Below are 14,368 nucleotides of genomic sequence, written 5' to 3'. Positions count from 1 at the left end.
GGATTTCCAACAATCTTTGAAGTTAAATTAACAGAAAATGTCATAAGATAAATGACATTCTAACTTTATATATGGGGTCACTGATTATAATAGAAGCAGCAGATGATGTTGAATGTGTAATTAGTTTGGACCACAGGTCATATATTCTAAGTAGCTATTGAGGAAGGATTGCTAAAATATAACCAGGAATATGAGTATAATACTGAGTAAAGCAATGAAAGGATCAAAAATCTGGTATTTACCTGTTGGAACAAATTTTAATAAGTGACATTAAGCAGGTAATTATTGGCATTTCACTAAAAACAGGATCATTCTAAAGTATAAATTATATTTGAGTATTGCTAGCGAAAGACATTTTGTTATGCCCACAAAAGTATTTTGCAGGATACACATGCAAAGAGAAAACCATTTACATTTGATATTCAGTCTATCAGAGAATGAGTCATTGGAAAAATGCTAGTGTCAGTATTACGGAAGAAATAGGGCATTTAGTTGCTACAAATGAATGAATTCCACACTAAGGCTTCTTGTTTAGGTTGGCACAGCTGCAATCAGTTTCCTTCCAGAAAATTCCAGTGTAGTCACTGGATGGTCTTTCTTCGGTTGGTATCTCTTCCTGAGACAACTAAATGCAAACACATTGATTTCCCAAAAGTGAGTTTCGAGCAGTCTTATATGCTTTCTTATGAAACAGTGTAAATTGCCTGTCTCCATTGCAAGCATAAACACACAAGGACTCCCATCTGATCTTTTTTCCTGCTCCTGGACCCCTGTCACTAGCAACAGTACACATTTTTTTCCCCTACCTCTTTTAAATACACTTAAACTACTAACTCCCATCTCTTCAAGGGTTGTGAAACTTCATTAAAAATACGTGTACAAACTGGTGCCAAGACTTCTCACCCCAAGCTGAAGAACATCTACAAAAAAATTGACATCATGTCTTCCTTTCTCCCCCCCTCCTTTTTAACACAAAAACAAACAAATAGGGATATGCATTGTTCCTTTCACAGTGCATTAATAAATGTTTGTATACCTTAGTTTCTATGAGATTTTTATTTATTTGTTTCTCTGACCTTTCTGTATAGATGATGCCACGTCCCAAATCAGTGCTTCCAATATCTTTTACCTTTACCTCTTACTCCACTGTGGTTGATAAGACTGTGCTCCATTTCCCATGTTTTCATTGCCCCTTACCCTCCCATCCTGAATCACAACAGTTCTTTTCCTCAACCATCAGGAATACCAAATAATATTAACTGGAACAGTTTTTAAGCTGTTCTTTAGCTTTCCTTGTGCTGACATCCACTTCTTAAATTCTAACTGCCCTCATATTGTCTCTATTTTTATTTTACTTTTTGTCCCCTTGCTAATTTAACCTGTGTCTTACCTGTAAAACATTTAGATTTAAATGCTGATTTGTCTTGTTTTCTGGCATATTCTATACATTTAGATTTGGAGTTTTTATACTTATCAAAAGCTAATTGAAAAGGCAGAATCTTGTCAGTCACATCACTGATGCATTGAGCTAAATCTTTGAGATGCTTCCTATTTAGTTTAAAAGAAAATTAAACATTTGATGTGATAATGCCTTGATGTGTAGCCTTTATAAAAGTAGTTTATTTCAAATATTTACTGATGGCCTTTTTTTAGGTTACATACATTGTTTGACTCATAGCAAAAGGCTGTGATAAATCTTCAATTTGGACTTGATTCCTATCTAACAAATTCTGTGGACCACAGAATCTTGGTCTGGAGCAATCAACATTAATAGTGTCAAGTCTGAAGAATAAGGAATTTGGAAGTATTCCAGTCTTCAAGCCATGATATAAATAGAGCATGAAAATGCTTAACATTCTTTTCCATGAAGCTAATTACTTGTACATTTTTTTAGAAAAGGGATAAAGCACATCCTGTGTCATACATATCAGTACATATTAATTAATGGGCTAACTCTCAAAATCAGAACTTTATACTTGAATGCCCATAAAATCAAAAGTTTGTGACAGGAAAATTAGTTTCAAGAGTTTTGTTTTGCCAGCATTATGAAAATACAATTATATGCTCAGTGTGAATGAAACAATTTGTTGTGTACAAGCTACATCCAGCTTGTACTAAGCAGTTTCCATATAAGGAAAGAAGTCTGCTAACAGGGTGAGTTATGTTTGCTGGTGTTCCTAAAGATTCCATGTGGAAGCTAAGAATCTAGGTGACCTTGTTTTATCTTCATTTAAGCATATCTGACAGATTGGTATGAGGTGTTTCTACCATGTTTCCACAGTTGCATTTATAGCCTGGCTATGCTGAGATTAGTAGTTGAGTTTTTGAAAAGTTCATTTGATTATAACTTCAAATGGCAAAAGTGTGCATGTTTCAAAGTAACATCATTGTTGGAGCTGTAATGGGATATAATGAGCTTGAAGAACTCATGACAGGTTTGTGGACAACTGGTAAATGGATTGCCAAGATCTGGGAAGTGCCAAAAGTGAGATGACTGGAGTCTCGCATGCTATCCTAGTGACTTGTATTCACTTGATTGTTGATAAATTACCAAGTAAGGAATTGTTTTAAAAAAACCCAAGAATGACTCACGGGTAGAGAGGGACAGAATAAAACTGAATATTAATTTACAAATCATGATTGGAATTCTCACTAGGAGTGTCCTCTTGATTAATGCTTAATCTGAATTTGGTAAGAATCAGAAATCTTGTTAGGTTAGTGCAATGTTTATGCATAAGTAAATGTTTGTTTACTGACAATGTGCCATATTTATTCCACATCCCTCAACCCTCAGAAGCACTGAAATATGTTGAAGTATGGCTTTTAATCATGTGGTATCTGGCACACATCAAAGTCTTCAAAACTCCCTTGAATGTAAATGTTTTTGTTATTTGATCTTGGGGCTGGAAAAGGTGGAGAGGCTGGGGGTTATCATTGTTATCCCAATTCCTTGATGGGAGAAAGCATCATAAATAATCTCAATTTTGTTTCACCCAGCATATACATAATTTAATGATCTGGCTGATTTGTTTGTGGTGACCAGCAGAAACCACCACCCTTGAAGACATTCGTATGCGTAGTGCTGACTAGCAATAAAGTCAAAGATTTTCTGATCTGTATGACTTGTGCTGACTTTACCGAGGGAACCTTCAGGAAAGCTAGTTTTCATCTAAAAAGATTTATTGTTCCAAATGTATTTTTCAATTTAGAGGAACAGAATTACATTCCTACAATGGACTATGAGAGAAAGAAAAAGGATCGCAGATTGTCATTAATTTCTCATAAAGAAATCCACAGAAGCTGAGCGAAGGAGACGAGAGAAGGCTTTTTGAAGGCTCTTACTGCTAGCGTACTTTCCTCAGAATTTATGTTACAGTGATATTCAAAAGGTCACCACAAACATTATTGCAATGCAAAATATATTTTGACTGTAAAGCAAATCACCACAAACAAAAACACAAAGAATTGGAAATTCACCAAGTCATACAGCAATTGTCACATGAACGTGATTGTTCAGACAAAGGACCCTCCCTCAAATCTCATGGAATATAAACACATATCTTAGGGGAAACTTTAATGCATCATGGATTTGTACATTTGTACTTTAGTACACGTAACATTAAAAATAAATTAGATCAATTTAAAATATCATTAAAAACTACATATATGTAAAATACTTTATCCATCAAATAGCAAGGGTGATGTTGATATGTGAAGTATCTAGGAGAGATCATCAAAAATAAGATCTGCACTGCAGTTTAATGCTGTCATTTACACTGTACCTTCGGTGCCAATGTTGCACCAATTTTTTTGGCACACTGGTAGCAAGAGGACAGCATATTGACCCTCTTCTGGAAATGCATCATAACTAAATAGGCTTTCGATGGTGATAAATCACTGTTTCTGTAGAGTGACTTTGGTGACAACAGAGTAACTGTGAATATATGGGATTCAAGTATGGGTCCGTTGCTCAGAAACTATGATTAATTGCAATGAATTGTCAAGTCATTCCAAAAATCCTAAATAACGTGAAAGCTAGTGCCCCTGTGGAAAACTAGACATTACTATCCTCCAAGAGCATTTTCTTAGGAATTACTCAAAAGAGAAAACATATTTGGAAAATTTTGATGCATTAGATGGATTGGAGGTTGGAGAAAGCAAGAGCACTTTCAAATAGTGGTCTTGCATTCTAAATTCTTAAAAAAAAGAATGGCACGTGCTATTTGATGCATAAGTTAAAAGTGATCTGCCCTTTACTCCAAGATTAATGCAGGAAGGCATGGTAGCCATCACTTTCTGCTTGCATAATTTCTGAAGTGTTGTTGGTAGGGACTTGGTTGGTTGACGCTGTGCAAAGGCTATCTTATTGTGTTTAGAGCAGTCTCCAAAATGTTAACATACTAAAGCAAAATTCTGAATTCCTGTGACCAAGTAGTATCAGTGCTGTGGAATTAAATCATGCCCACTTAGAATATGAAGTGCTAAAGTGATTTGTTCATAGGCCAGACGCAGAAGAGGTTAGATGACAGTAATGCTCTTTTCACGTCATAGACTTAATCTCCAATGCCAAGCATACTGTCAGAAGCAACCGTATGAAACAAAGCAATGGCTGTATTATAGGAGGCGCCAGATTCCCCTTGGGGCTGTTATTTTCTTGGGGTGCTTTTGACATCTGGGAACTGAGAATGACAAATATTATTTTTGCAATTTTGCATTGTATTACTGAGAATGACAAATATTATTTTTGCAATTTTGCATTGTATTGTTTGAAGATCAGTAATGTTTTTTCCCCATTGTTAGCTTCTAAGGTTTGTCTTCCACTATCAAAATGCATGTGGGACATAGTTTATTAAATCTACAGTTTGTGTTATTCCTTTTACATTCCACCATAGCTTTCTCCAAATTTTGTGTTCTGCCTAGCAGTCTTTAGGTTTTCTTCATCTTTTGATTGGAGATTTGGAAGATGAATGTACAGTACTGCTGTTATTTACAATATAAAAATGAGATGAAAGATTACATTAGAAAAGCAAAATACTGTAGACGCTTCAAATTTGACATAAAAACAGAAAATGCCTCGACTATCTGCAGACTGGGCAACATTTGTAGAGACATAATCAGAGTTAACAGGAAAGGCGAATGACATAATGATCTTTCATCAGAACCAGAAAAGGCAAAGAGATTTAAAAGGCTTTAAGTGATAATCACAGATACAGATGAGAAAACACCAAATAAGGTGAAAGTCAACATGGAAAATTGGCTCTGTGGGCTAAAATCAGATTGCTCGTGATGCTGCCTCTACATGAGGGAGACCAAATTCATACTGGATAACTGCTTTGCAGAATACCTCCATTTAGCCCATTAACTAATTGCTCCAAGTTTCCACTTCCAGTCATTTCATCTCTTCACCTTATTCTAACCTTACTGCCTCCTAAACTTCCAATGAAATTCAACAGAAATTTGAATTACAGCACTTTATCTGTTGGTAGGGTATTTTACAGCCTTTCAGACTCAACATGGAATTCAACACAACTTAGAAACAGAGGAAGAGAAGTAGGCCATTCAGCCTACTTGAGCCTATTGAGCCTATTCTGCCATTCAGTAAGATCATGGCTGATCTGTGGCCTAACTCCACATGCCAGCCTGGATACCCTTGCTTAATAAAATTGAACAGTGACTGGTCCTTATTCTGCTCTGCCTATTTTCACCTTTTATTTCCATCTTTTGTTTCTTTTTGAGTATCCTATTATCATTCCTTTTACTTCCTGGTCATTCCTTTTGCATTTGATTCCCTTTAAGTGTTGTGTTCCTAACCCCCTCCCATTTTGTACTTGAAATTATTTTACATTTCTAATATCACTAACTCTGTTCTTCCCTCCACAGGTGCTGCATAACTTGCTGAGTATTTGCAGCATTTTCTAGCTTTAGGTATTTTTCAAATCAACCCATTCAGTGGGTGGTTCTTGTGTGGAGTGAACGTACTGAGGAAGTGGTGGATGTGGGTACAATTACAACGTTTAAAATACATTTGCAGATTACATGAATAGGAAAAGTTTGGAAGGAGCAGGCAGGTGGGACAAGTTTAGTCTGGGATTATGTTTGGCATAGCCTGGTTGGAGTGAAGGGAATGTTTCTGTGCTGTATGACTTTATGACCTGTGGAGTAACTGGGACCTCCTGGTTCAGAGACAGGGACACGACGACTGTGCCCAAGAGGGGCCCTAGCCCTGCTGCTTTATTATTGCGACTTGTAATGAAGTACTAGGGGGAGATGTCACTGGAAGGACAGTGCCACATTCTGTTAATATTCCTCAGAAGAAAGCAAAACAATGCTTTAGTACTTTATGCATATTTTAAAGCAAAACTAGAAGCTTGAAAATAACATTTCTTAGATGTCAAATGGCGTTAAAAAAACTTTTTACACCTTTTTTTAAGCGAAATCCTGGTTTTGACCACTCTCCTCTGTTGTTTCAATGTCCATGCTTTCTCCCACTTGCTCGGGCAGTATCTCTGCTGCTGATTTAATGTGGTCCTCGGGGCGGTAGTCAGCCCAGCGCCCCACCCTCCTGACCTCCTCGGCCACCCTGGGGGCGTTCTTGCACGGGTTGTGGTCGTACATCACCAGTTTCAGGTTCTTCATGTGCGCCAAACTGGGGAAGCACCTGATTTTGTTCCGGTCCACGTCGATGACCTCCAGGCTCTCCATCTCCAGCAGGACCGGCGGGAAGTCGCTGAGCTGGTTGCCCGGCAACCAGATGCTCTGCAGCTGCTGGAGCCGCCGCATCTCCCGCGGCAGCTCCCCCAGCTGGTTGCAGCCGGCGTGGAGGACCCGCAGCTGCCTGAGCTCGGCGATGACCTGCGGCACGCTCTCGAAGCAGTTGCATTCGATCCACAGCGTCTTGAGGTCGGTCAGCGAGCTGAGCTCGGCCGGCAGGTCACACAGGCTGTTGTTGCCCAGGTACAGGATGGAGAGCTGGCGGAGACGGCACACCGCGGCTGGGAGCTCCCGGAAACGATTGAAGTCCAGCGCCAGGATCTGCAGGCAGCCCAGCAGCTGGAGCTCGGCGGGCAGGCTGCTCAGGTTGTTGTTGCTGAGGTACAGTTTCAGGAGCTGTGTAAACGCGCAGACCTGCACGGGAAACTTCCTCAGATGCTTCCCGCTCAAATCCAACATTTTGTCCGGCGGCATCTCCTCGATGTCGCCCCCCAGAAGGAATTTCTGGCACGATTTCGACGGGAAGAAAGCAACGACGGACATCAGAGCATTGCCCATTCCCACGCCCGCTGCATGATCCTTCAAACTGCAGAATGCTCCCCTACTCCTGAGCTTTACAAAGAGAAAAAAAAGGTTCCCCTCTCTTTTTAAATGGTTGGAACTCACCGAGAGTTTTCCTGATAACTGCACTAAGTGTAGGCTGCAGAGCGAGTTGGACGTGACCTTACAGTGAGGACCATATAAGTTCGCTTTCACTGGAAGAATCCAGCACACATTGTCAGCGCCCTTCCTTATCTACAGAGCTGAGTGGTGCTCTTGTCAGAGATATTTGCCAAACCTGAAAGCAGTGGTCTCTGAATCACACTTCACTGAAATGCTATGCGGCCCGGTCTCTCACACATAACTCAATTTTTCAAACTTCGGGCAATATTTAATTCAAGTCAGATCCCTAGAACCATTGTCCCTAATTTGTTTCTCATACATAAAGAAATGATGCAGTGTGAATGTGGGGACTCTATAGCACTCGTTTTTATCAATGAAACTTTTTTTATGCTTTTCTGTCTGATGCGCCACATAATAGGGTTTATAGGAAATGCAGCCACAACAGCTGGGAAAAGCAAGAGAAACATTCCAGCCAGTGCTGCTTCTTGACATCTTCCCAGGACAACAGCCTGCGATATTTTCTTGCTGTTTATATTTGGCTGCTCCCCCCGCCTTACCTCGCTCCCACCTCCGTTTGCATTTCGATCACATCTGTCAGGAACGAATCGATTCCACCAAATCTTAGGTCAAGATAAGACATTTTCGATCCTATTAAATGGTGGAGCAGGCCCGAGAGGCCGAATGGCCAACTCCCATTCCTTATAGTCTGAACAATGTGGGAGGCAATGGACAGTGGAATAATCACTGGACTATTAATCCAGAGATCCGATGTAATATTCTGGGGACACATTTGTATCTCAACATGGGAGGTGATGGAATTTGATTTCAATTTTTAAAAATCTGATTAAAAGCCTTAAACGTGACCATGAAACTGTTGTGGATTGTCATAAAAATCCAGCTGGTTCACTCATGTCCTTTAGGGAAAGAATTTACATTTTGACAGGCAAGGACTGATTAGGGATAGCGTGGCTTTGTGCATGGGAAATCATGTCTCACTGACTTGAATGTCATCCATGTGCCCATTTAGGGAAGGAAATCTGCCACACTTACCTGGTCCAGCCTGCTTGTGAGTCCAAATCTATAGCAGTGTAGTTGACTATTAACCGCCACCTGACATGATCTAGCAGGGATCGATGACAAATGCTGGTTTTGCCAGCGTTGCCAACGTAACAAAAAAATTCCCAACCACAATTTGTTTAAATGTTCCAGGATTTTGTCTTCACTTGAAAGCTCACTCCATATGTAGGTCACCCAGTGTGTGAAGAACTTCCAAATGTTAGTCCTACATCTTTAATCTACCAACTTCAACATGCTTACCCTTCATTCTGCACACAATTTGGTTGAAGCAATTTTATGGATCTATTTTATCCCTAGACATGCCTCTATACATAAACGGAAATAGATTATTTTGCAGTCTTTCTTTTGCATTCTTCCGCGTCCTTCTGATTCTAAGGACCATCCTTATAGCACCTGAAACCTCCTCCTGAGATCACAATTTCCCTCTGTCTCTCTGTGTCAAGACTAGTAATCAAAATGCAATTGAACCAAGTACTATATAATCAAGGCACCAGCTCCATTGCCTCATATTATACTGTTGAAGCTATAGTAAACAGTTCAGCATTGTAATTGTAAGAGTGATTGCAGTTCTGCTTTGATTGGACACATTGAAATTCCAAATCGACTAAGATTCGTAGTTGTACTGGATCCTCTGCTTTTTCAATAATATCAATACAGCACCATTTATTTCATGTACGGTCAACTGCCCTTACATTCCACCTGCCTTTATTCTGTTCAGTTGCATGTCTCGCTCAATTCATAAACACCCCACACAGATCAGGCGATAGCGTTTCCAATCTGACACAATCGGAGATATCATTTTGAGCAGTGCATTTTTTTTCACCAGTATCTTCTCAAAATTATTCAGATGTCGCCGAACACAAAATCTGCCTTGATCGTTTTGGAAAATACTGTAGGATATATTTGTAAGTGGTAACTTGTTGAAGTTTAATTAATGCAAATGGATTCATTGCAAAAAAAATCAATCCTAATCAATATTTGCGAGCGACCTGACTTCAAATGAATAACTTTCTATAAAACGTTGGCAATAGTGGTCGGAATGGTCGGTTTCTAGGTGCAATTAAAAATAAACATTTACAAGCTGTTAGGACCGTTCTATTTCCTTACATCCAGTCGAGTCAGCGTAATTGTCCATCTATTCAGAGGTCTGCAAACGAGCATAGTGAATATAAACTGCCAGCGGTGATTCATTCATGCTGGGAGCTTGGCCAGATTTATGTTTCATTTTGCAAAGGATCGCGAGATGCATTGAATGCAATTTGTGCTTAAAATTCCGTGATCCTTTTCAGCTGGGTATGTCGATATCAGGCAAATTGCACCAAGTGAGAAATCGGCGTAACGGAACAGAAACACCAGGCTGGTATTTTTGTGTGTTACCTTTGATCAGAGGTAACGGCTGAACATACCGCATGTTAGAATAGAAAGAACTGTCTTCATGCAGGGATGTTTTATTATCTTTCAAGTTGGAGCAATGGATTTGCGTATATCTGTCTTGATCTATTAGCTCCCCCGTTTTTTTTAAATCATCCATTTCCTTCTTCCTCTAGAATTTCAATTCATGCCCTGTTCACAAGAGATTCGAACACGAGTAATGCTCATTGCAATAATGTCATAATTAATTATACCATTGTTGTCTTCCCAGAATAACATGTATACAATTTAACCCGATTAATGAGACAGTAACGGGACGTGCTGTAGTGGTAGTCTCCCCACTAATTTAACCAGAAGGCCTCGGTTCAAAAACAGAAGTTGCTGGAAAAGCTCAGCAGGTCTGGCAGCATAGAATCATAGAATCCCTACAGTGTAGAAACAGGCCCTTTGGCCCAATAAGTCCACACTGACCCTTGCAGCATCCCACCCAAACCCATCCTCCTATAACCCACCAAATCCACACATCCCTGAACACTATGGGCAATTTAGCACGGCCAATCCACCAACCCTGCACATCTTTGGACTGTGGGAGGAAACCCATGCAGACATGGGGAAAATGTGCAAACTGTACACGGACGGTCATCCTAGGATGGAATCAAACCCAGGTCCATGGCGCTGTGTGGCAGCAGTGCTAACCACAGAGCCACCGTGCCGCCATCTGTAAAGAAAAATCAGAGTTAACATTTCTGAAGAAGCGTCCAGACCCGAAACGTCAGCTTTCCTGCTCCTCTGATGCTGCCTGGCCTGCTGTGTTCATCCAGCTCTACACCTTGTTATATCAGAGTTAACGTTTTGGGTCCGGTTGACCCTTCCTCAGGCCTGGGCTCCCATGTGCTCCAAAAGTGTATAACCAATAACTGTGAACACAATGATTAGGAAAATATCTGGTACCTATATCAAAGTGAGGGGCTGTTATGGTGCAGCGGCTACTTCTGAGCCAACAGCTCCGTATGCTCCAGAGGTACCTAGTAACACTTTGCAACAGGTTAATTTGCAAATCTTGTACCTGTATCAAGACGTTTAGACTATCATTTCAAAAGCAGCACACTTAGAAATTAATGTAGCTGTAACTCAAGAATGCTGAATATTTATTACTGTCGTTCTGTATTTATATAGCTGTTCTAAAAGTAATTCCACTTCTGTCAAAATAAAATAACTAAAGGGCTAACAAGTGCTAAGTATTAAAAACAATGAACTCAGTCACGCAGCAAGTCAATAGAAATGGAAAGACAGCATTTCCATAGCATCTTTCATGCCTTCGGAACTTCCAAAGAGCTTTGCAATGGAGGAGAACTGTATTTTGACATTACTATTGAAATGTGGACAAGTATAGCAGTCAGTCTGTGCCTATCAAGATCTCACAAGGAGCAATAAATGAAATCATAGAATCCCTAGAGTGTGGAAACAGGCTATTTGGCCCACCAAGTCCACAATACACTTCTGAAGTGCATCCCACCCAGAGCCATTTCCCTACCCCTAATTTCCCATGTCTAACCCACCTAATCTAAAGATCACTTGGCACTATGGACAATTTAGCATGGCCAATCCACCTACCCTGCACATCTTTGGACTGGGGGAAGGAAACCCATGCAGACACAGGGAGAATGTGCAAACTCCACACAGATGGTCACCAAGGGTGGAACTGAACCCAAGTCCCTGGCACTGAGAGGCAGCAGTGCTAACCACAGAGCCATCATGCCACCCCCATGAAGAGCCTGTTTTAGTGGTGTTTGTTGAGAGCTAAATTTTGGCTAGCAGAGTGGAAGAGTTCCATTCCCAAGTGTCCTCCAGCCCCCAATTCCCCATTCAAATAGTGCTATGGAATGCTTTTATGTCCACCCAAATGAGCAGATAGGATCCATGTTTGATATTTCACATAAAATATGTTGCTGAACTGTACTGAAGTGTCACCCTAGATATGAGCAAAAGTTCCTGAGCTGGACTTAAACACACAAGACAAGGCTGCCATTATTGAGCCAAGGGATACATTGCAAAATAAAAATTAAATAAAGGATCCCATTAGATTTGTTCCTGTACTATGTGCAACTCTTAAAATTGTGTCCAGAATGAAAATGTTCAAATGCATAATCACTACACATACGCTGACACTATAATGGTTAATTTTCCCATAGATTGTTTGCCTTTCCAATACTTTGTTGAATTTAGCAAACATAACTTGGTGTAGCGCAATGTTCTATCAGCAGTAGCAGGTCAAGATGTCCCTTTAGTGCTGAACCAACAGATTGCATGTGAAGGTTACAGATCAATACTGTTGATGCAGAATCAAAAAGCATAGAAAAATGTAAGGTTTTCCTTATCAGATACAAATATCCAGAAAATTAATTTTCACAGCAAGAGGATAAATAAGCTGCTAAATATGTCACTGATCTAACTGCCAGTTGAGATTTTGCCAGTTACTGTTTTATCCTACTCTTAGATGTACATAGGGTTTAACACATTTGCAACCTAATAAAATAAAATCTTCTGAATAGATGACATTTCTTCAAAATCCAATTATATTATTAAGATTTGACTCAGAAGACGTGCCAGGTCTGAGACTCTGGATTTATGAATCTCCATCTTGTAATGTTACTGAGGTATGTTGGATGAATATTTGGTTCATGCAGTTTGCACTTTACGGCATAGAAAACTGGGAGAGAGGGATATGCATTGGTGGCCTTCAGTCACAAAATGATATACACATTATATTGATCAAAACCCAGTTAAACTTGTATGTCTTATCTTTATTCCCATTATTCCTCAGCTCACCACAAAAAATGAGCATGTGGTTAATACAATGGCCTTCCTAAAAAAATAATATTAAGACTGCTTTATTTTCATTAAAAGCATTATTGTTTAGTTGTAATGTAGTGCAATTTATACATGAATATTTTTTCTTTTAGATGTTCCCCAAAATTCTTGCTGGCTGGCACAATTGCAACAAATAATATATTTACGATGGGAATTACTTTGAGGTGTTTACATATAAGTGAAATGAGGAAAATGTGTTCATGACAGGACATCAAATGCACATGCATCAACACCTAATGTACTATTTATATTCATCAGTATCCTGCACCACACTTCTATCTGGGCACATCCGATGAATTATGTCTTTGCTGCTTCTCTCTCACTAGAGAGTTGCCAGTCACCATACCATCTAGCTAGGCTAACCTGCAGGTCATTTCTGCTGTAAGGATGGCTCTTTGCATAACGAAAATTACCCAACATTACAGATTTAATTCTATCAGATACTTTCACGTCACTAAAGTGAAAATAAATCCGTTAAATCAGTCATGCATGGATATAGCATATCTGGGTAATACATTCAATATGTTCATTGTAGAAAAGGTGACACCATTTAGACAGAACTTTCCCCACTGGGCAGGCCCAGAGTTGCCAAGAATCCAGGGCCTAGCGGGTGGGTCCCTACATTCCTATCAGGACTCCTCACAACAACTGTGTTGCCTACATGAGCAGCAAGATATTACATACAGTTAACATTAAGGTGGTACATGACCATAGAAACAGCATAATGTAACTAAATGCAAGAAGCACATGTAGTAGAAGGACATAGGATTTAACAAATATGTATCTTTTCTAAAAAAAAAACTTTTGACTTATATTTACCAGTACTTAACCTCAACTCAGAATCCTTATGGTAAGTGCAACACTTGTTTGGAAGGACAACAGAGGATGTAATGGTTATGTCACTGGATTAGTAATCCAGAAGCTAGGCTAATGTTCTGGGGTCATGGGTTCAAATCCCACCTAATTTAAAAATGCCTGTTTAAAATATCTGGAACTTAAAGCTCGTCTAATGGTGACCATATTGATTGTTATTTTTAAAAAAATTGGTTCAATGACCTTATAGGGAAGGAACTCTGCTGTCTTTATCTGGTCTGGCCTACATGTGACTCCAAGTCCACGGCAATGTGACTGACTGTTAACTGTCCTCTGGACAATTAGGGATGGGCAGTAAACGCTGAACCAACCAGCAATGCCTACATCCCATGAACAAATCTAAAAAACTGCTGTATTCATTTAAGTACTAACTTTTTAAATGACGTTCTTAAAGTGGGTTTTCAATTTGCAGCAGTCAATTACAAAGGACATTGCACCTCCCACCACTTAAATGATGCAACAGTTATTCAAAAAGAGAAAATAAAGAGATTTGAACTCTATGAGGTCAACTGCATCAAAACATCTGACAGATATAGCTGCGCTTCCAAGAAATTAGTAAAAAAGCGTTTAGCCTATTTGTAGGTGCTTCTAGGCATTGGGAGAGTGGTGCAAAGTGTTTGGGAGGTGCTCACATTAAGTGTTGATGATGTCTTCAGGGCAGCACCATGGAAGCAAATGCACAAGGAAGTACCAAACTGAAAAACAGATGCTGTGATTAGACCAAAAGTTGTTTAGAAACAGACAGTAATTTGGTCATTGTTTTGCTAATCTAAAATACAGTGGTTATTTTGAAGTCACAAAA

General features: G+C 39.6%; 1 protein-coding gene across 1 annotated transcript; it reads right to left on the bottom strand.

Annotated features, from left to right (window-relative positions):
* Positions 1-6,371: 6,371 nt before the first annotated feature.
* Positions 6,372-7,269, bottom strand: LOC109929485 (leucine-rich repeat-containing protein 10). Its single transcript, XM_020529159.2, has one exon. The coding sequence runs from the start codon at positions 7,267-7,269 to the stop codon at positions 6,427-6,429; it is 843 nt and encodes a 280-aa protein (XP_020384748.1). The 3' UTR covers positions 6,372-6,426.
* Positions 7,270-14,368: the final 7,099 nt, after the last annotated feature.

The sequence above is a fragment of the Rhincodon typus genome, chromosome 18, assembly GCF_021869965.1.
Source record: "Rhincodon typus isolate 14 chromosome 18, sRhiTyp1.1, whole genome shotgun sequence".
Lineage (NCBI taxonomy): Eukaryota > Metazoa > Chordata > Chondrichthyes > Orectolobiformes > Rhincodontidae > Rhincodon > Rhincodon typus.
The sequence above is the reverse complement of the archived record's forward strand: the minus strand, read 5'-3'. Positions and strand labels throughout refer to the sequence as shown.